At 31.3% G+C, this 6,710-nt stretch overlaps 1 protein-coding gene across 1 annotated transcript in view; it reads left to right on the top strand.

Annotated features, from left to right (window-relative positions):
• The first annotated feature begins 1,068 nt into the window (after positions 1-1,068).
• The window catches only part of LOC149373693 (homeodomain-interacting protein kinase 2-like), a 35,783-nt gene continuing 30,141 nt past the window's right edge, over positions 1,069-6,710 (top strand). The window contains exon 1 of the mRNA XM_089596077.1: positions 1,069-1,245. Coding sequence (XP_089452203.1) covers positions 1,069-1,245 — 177 coding nt within the window. The remainder of the gene's footprint in view (positions 1,246-6,710) is intronic.

Below are 6,710 nucleotides of genomic sequence, written 5' to 3'. Positions count from 1 at the left end.
GAAGATTTATAATAATCTGCAGCTTGGTAACCGCGGTATTGTTGATTAACGCAGGGTCGTTGTTAGACTCTCGTGTACCGTAGATCATCAGCCCAAGAAAATTAAGTCAAATTAGTGCAATGTAATAATTTTCACTTTATAAACAGAAAAACATTATTGTTATCATGATTGCGTTATTTTAAACAGAAAATTTCTCTTGATGACTTTTTCGATTAGATTCATATTTAAAGCTCAACCAAAGAAGCTCACCTAAATTTGAATTGATGCTTATGCTTGGTTAAAAAAAAATTTTTTTAATATAGTATAGACAATACAAACCAGCAAGGTCGAGTTGTATGAAAGTTAAAGAAGTGTACTTTACTATGTATGATTGTTCAAACGAAATGATTTGTATTTTTGCCATAACAGAAACCAAAAAGGTTTCCTTTAACTAAAAAAGTTAAAAGGGAAAAAAAAAATTTTCGAATGACGATCATAAGGGTAGATTGAGTAGTATACCCATTGTCTGTACGTTAGTACGAAAACGTGTAGCTTGACTGTACCCTTTGATTTCACTAAACATATTTTGCTAAAAGAAAGTGAAAAAAAAGTGACAAATATTGATTTACTTTAACAATGTAGCGATTTTCAAGCCATCGATTTATCTACTTAATGGCTGGGACAGAATTCGGCTAAAAGACTAAATTAAAGGAGACACAACTTGACCATAAGATAAAAATTACCGAGGACTTAACGCAACCATAGAAGTCATTAATATTCTGTTAACGTATGCTTGTCTTAATGACTATACTTCGATGTTATCACTGGTTATCACTGAACATCGCCATGATGGAAATTGGCAACGTTAGATAATTAAATTACAATTACGGAGTAATTAACAATACGATGACGTTGAAAATTTTACTTTTGGTACGATTTGCTTACAGTATGTGGGTACAAGTCATATTATTTCATTAGCTATTGAAATTGTGAAAGGTTAACACCAGAAAGAGTTTTGTGCCCTTCATTCTATTTCATCGCTACAATTATCATAACAGTAACCAGTTCTTACCTGGAAAATCTAGTGCCATGAAAAACAGCAAAAAAGAAGTCATCAACATTAACAATAAGAAGAACAATTGCCACGGAGCTGGCTCAAATCGTCCGAATAACGGAGTTTATCAGCTGGTCCAGCACGAGGTGCTCCACTCGTTGACCACCGAATACGAGGTCCTCGAATTTCTTGGACAGGGCACTTTTGGACAGGTAAGTGCTGTAGTATTTTGATAAATATGTATGGGTTATTCGGAAACCGTCTATTTTGTGTACAACGTCGCGTCAAAAGATATCGATCTGAAAATGTTTAAATAATCAAGAAATGCTTTTTGCTGACGAGACAACAAAATTCAGTGTATGAAATAATAATGCCTTAGATTCAGACATAACAAAGGGGCTTAATTAGCGTTACGAGCCCGTGTCTTGCTCAAAAATGTATTGTTTTGACGACACCTAGAAGAAAAATACGGATTTTTTCAATTTTTCTGCGGCGTGTGATCTTAAAGTTGTTAATATAAACGAAAAAAATTGTATTAAAAAATTGGAAAGTGTTTAAGGAGGTTCAGAAAAAAAGTGCAAGATGTTAGTTACCGCTGAAAAAAATTCCGACTTTTTCTAGAACATTATCTTTGCGTATGAATTTTTTTAAAGTTTTTTCTAAACGTATTTTCCAGAAAAAAAGTCATTTAATTCCAAAACTCAACGTAGACTCTCTCACATATTAAATAACCGTTTAAATAAATCAATACTTTTTCTAAAAAATATCTTTTAGTTAAAAATAAGCTGTCTTTTAAAAAAGAATAAACGAATCAAAATCATACGGAAAATCTTCAAAAAAGTTACGTTTAATAAAACTCAATTAGTGACCCCCATAAAATATCTCAAGAGTACATATAATACTGTCTTGTCTTGGCTTTTATTTCATAAGACAATAGTCGAGTCTAGACATGATTTAAACAGTCAAGAAAACACCAAGATGAATTTCTTAAGAGTGTTGGTCTTGACAATATTTTTTTTTTTTTTTTTTTCAAGCAATTTTAATCTCTAATCTAGATTATTTCGCTTCTTGACAATATTTTTGTACATTTTTGTGTAATATGAAATAAATGTGATAATTAGCAAATTATTTAATTGAAACTGCTTTGCTGTTTATTTGCAAGCATGAAAACGGACCTTTTAACACTGTAACTTAAATTCGTTCTTAGTACAAACATTAAATTATAAAGTTCTAAAACTGGCGCTCAACAAAAATTCCCCTTACGACTCACGAGCCTAAGTTCACTGTAGGTAAAACAGAGACCACAATTAACGTATTATTTTGTTGTCAGTACAAGATGCGACAAAAAATGTTTTTATTTTTACTACTTGATTGTAAGTAGTACGCTATCACTGTTGTTATTTTTTTTTGTTGAATATTTTTTTTTTTTAATAATTTTATATTGATGTAATTGGTTGGACATTGTACCATTATAAATAAATATTACTTTACAATAATTGAAATGTATCAGTTAAATTTATTTAAAGATTTTTAATTCGATTTGACATTGCAAGTGGACTGTCCGATATACATAATATTTTTAAAGAATGTATATACTATAAATGCATAATACTATAACAATTTTATTGCTTTAAACACAATGCGATTTGACTACGGTCTCTTTTTTACCTACAGTGAACATTCGCTCGTGAGTCAATAAGTAACTAAAGCAAAAAATTGCAGAAATCGGATGTTTTAATCTTTATTAAAGATTGATTCTAGCGATACCATAAATATTCTTTAGATACGTACGGCGCTTATCACTGTTATTGTTTAAACTTTTTTTACTATTATAACTAAATACTGTTCATGTACTGACTTGAGATTTGTAAAGGTAACAAATTTCTCAATCAAGATTTAATTATATTTTATTGACGATTATTTTTTTGTTAAAAAGCTAATGAATATACGAAATCTCTTTATATGTGTTGTGCACAGAAAGTATTGAACAAGCTATACATGGAAAAATTCTATATGCCAAAATAATTGTGCAAGAGTACACTCAAAACAAATATAATTAACACAAAAATAATAAAATAATAAAATTCTAAACAATTATATTGCACGCGGTCAAACTCGACGTAATACAGTTCAACACCTTTTTGTTATTAATTACATATCATGGAAATCTTACACCATTACCTACAGAATCCTTAAAAACAAGATTCAGAACTTCAGAAATCAACGTCCATATTTTCATTCAGTAATTTCTATTCCTTTTTGAAAGACGATTCACACAGTTATAATAATGAATTCCAACACAAAACGATTTAAAAAACAAACAAAACTATAACAAGTGTAGCAATCATAAAATCTAGATAAATATGAATAACTTATTTTCGTACACATTTATTTACTTATAATTTCGTCATAATAATATTGCAAAAAATCCATCGCTAGGTTCACGCATACGATACGATAGCTTGTACAGCAGACAACGTGAAACACGACAAAAATATTTAAGCTCGAGTCATGAAAACTAACATTACTTCAAATAACACTTAGGGAATAACAGGTTTTTAATGTATTAACAAAAAGTAGTACAATTCACTCACTTTTACAAAAATTAATTAGGCTCCCGGCATTTTTATTCAATGCAGTAAAATTAATTAAAAAAAAAAATCTAACAGGAATCTCAATTCTTAGTATCTCGTACTTCATCGATTTTCTTTGCTAAAATGAAATCATGTTATCCTTTGCCTGATACTTTAAAGACCTCCGGATCTTTTACATACTTGGAGTTGATTAGAATGAGTTTAGAGACATTTTCTTCTTCCCCAGTCCCAAGTTGTCCCTCTGAACCCATTTTTCAGACATGAAGTTTTCCTAAAATAGCATTGTCAAGATCATTGATCGTCGTCTATTTTATGACATTAATTTTTATTATATACACTATCATTAGTCAAAACTTCTGAGTAGTTACCTATATCAGTAACTGCAGTAGACAACGCGATACCAGCTACGTCTACGCAGTTTACATTATCCAGCATTGGCACAGCACTAAGTTCAGTTGCGTCGCCGCAGATAGTACCTAGGTCTAACCATCCCATTTTCTTTGCTTCCAATCACGTACACTTGTCCCTTCTCATCTACCGTAATAGTGTAATGCTGCCTCAAGCTACTTTGAATCCATTTGTGTCCACTAAACATGTGCGAAATCTTAAGGTATAAAGTTTTTTCACATCCTTTGAGACCTGAAATTAAGTAAAAAATGGGTGATTCAAATTATATCAAACATTTATTCTAAGAATTTTATTATAGAAATTAACATACCGATCTGGTTGTAATTGTTTAGTCAAAAAAACATATAAGTCACCATTTTCTGCTTCGGCGAAAGTGGCATAGCTGCCAGCCCAAATATTTTAAATATTTTCTTTTTTATTTCAATAATAACTTGGTCTGAGAATGAAGATGGTCTTTTTCCAATCCAGTATGTCGATCAACTTTTCTTTCTGATAATCTGCCGAGCTGGCCCTGCTCAGCACAGCCAGACGTAAATACTTTTCCCGTGTTGTCGAGGAGCACCAGATGGTCCGACCCGGATGCAATCCTTAAAAATTTTTTATTCGGAAGTACTTTGACTGGAGTACATTCCTTTTTTCTCTTAATCAATCCTAAGGTTCCATGTGAATGCTACAAAGTTAAATCATGTGACTACATGTGACAACTTATTACAATACTTACTACTACTACCTACGGAATTAATTCTTGATTTTTTGCATTTTAAAGAAAGCTTTCTCTTACCCGGATTATGTTGTGCATTCCTCCACCAGCCAGGGCAATCGTATTTGTCAATTGCTATAATCGTACTACAATATGCTATCATAAATTAAGATTTCCGCCTATTGTATCAGGGTAATTTTGCTGAGTTTTATAACCTTTACTGTGTATCAAGATGCCTATTCCAAAAAAGTCAACTGATGATAGACGTACATTTACCAACACTGAATAAATTCACTTATTTTATGTAACTTTTAATACTAATTTATACAAATAAATAATCAGCTGCCTTGAAAAATTTTTGTTATTTAACAGTTAATTGTTATTTTATGAGTTCTCACCGAGTGTTTTCGAAAAAAAAAATTATTTAGTTTTTTGTGTGATTTTTTTTATAATATTATTTAAAAATTTTAATTCAATGGAATTGTAGTTTCAATACAAATTAGAAACTAAAATCTATAAGAGTATACGTAAACTCATAGAATAGAATGATTTTATTTCTGGAAAATACGTCTGGAAGAAAATATCGAAAAAGTTCAACATATAATGTTCTTAAAAAAAACTTGATTTTTTTTCAGCGTTATTTAACATTTTCTAATTTTTGCCGGAACCTCCTCAATCATTATAGCAGTTATTTTAACTTTTTAATTTTGGTAATTGGTCTTCATACCCTGCAGATTTGGTTTGTGCCCACGGACGGAAAAGTACTTTTCCACCCTCAGGTGGTTTTGGGAGGCTGGTACTTCCTCGGGCAAAAAAGCAGTTTTCCGATACTCGTTCGAAAAGTTTTCTTTACAAACCTCGTTACGGACCTCACCTTCGGCTCGGGCCGCAAACCTCTCGGTTCGCAAGCAAAGACTTTTCGAACTCGTAGGAATACTACTATTGCGTCACACTTTGCCAGAAACCGATTTTTTTATAATGTATTTTATTTAATAATGTATTTTATTTTAGTCTTAGCTCGGTTGGTCAAGATGGAAATACAAGTTCTCTTAGGTTCGGGCGCATTAGTAGACTGTTGATTCAAATCTTGGTCAAGGGTTAACTTGCCCATTAAAAATTTTTTTCAGAGTTATTTTAGGCTTAGATTACTTCTTACGCTTTACTGCTGGCCTCAGAGACCACCTCGATGTCAGCTACATGGGTGTCTGGTAGGTGCACTACTAGTTAAGGATGCGTTAGGATTAATAAAAAACGTAAAAGGGGTTCGATGTCAAATATTAGTTAAGAAAAATGAGACCAGGATCATAGATTTATCTGTAGAGTAAATAAAACATTGGAAAAGGAGTTACTAGTTAATATTAGGATCAACACACACCACCCATAGGGGGTAGACGATGCACATAAAAATTCCTCAAGTTCTGGTCTATTTTGTCGTAGCGAAAAAAACAAGTTTGTTTTATAACTATTTATCAAAACTTTTTTGTTTCTTAAAGAGAATTTTATATTTATATTCAAAAAATGATACGTTCAAATTTCACTGGATAGTGGAACACGTAATTTAACTCATGATATTATTAAAATCCAATTAAAAAAGGTTGGATTTCACACTAAATTTATTTACAACATATATTTGTTGCAATTCTGATAGATGCTATAAATTGATATTTCTTAGCTTTAAAATTAACTTGATATTCCTTCCTTCAAAAACATTGTTTTTTCTTGTACGAAAAAATCAAGGACAATTTAAATGACATTTCATCAAACCACTCAATTTTTTCCAAATTTAAACCAAGTGATACCATTAATGCATGTCGTGAAAAAGTACTCTATGTCACAAGTGGGACTGGATATTAATGCTGACGCTTTAGTGGACACCCCAAACATATATTCACCATTTTTACATGCAACAAGTTATGACAACATTGAAATTTCTAATAGACGAAACAATTGGGGTCTTTACTTCTTGAACGAACAA

The sequence above is a fragment of the Copidosoma floridanum genome, unplaced genomic scaffold (assembly GCF_036245765.1).
Source record: "Copidosoma floridanum isolate Cflo_tuat_1 unplaced genomic scaffold, Cflo_Japanese_pri ptg000029l, whole genome shotgun sequence".
Taxonomy (NCBI): domain Eukaryota; kingdom Metazoa; phylum Arthropoda; class Insecta; order Hymenoptera; family Encyrtidae; genus Copidosoma; species Copidosoma floridanum.
This window is presented reverse-complemented; position numbering and strand designations above follow the sequence as displayed.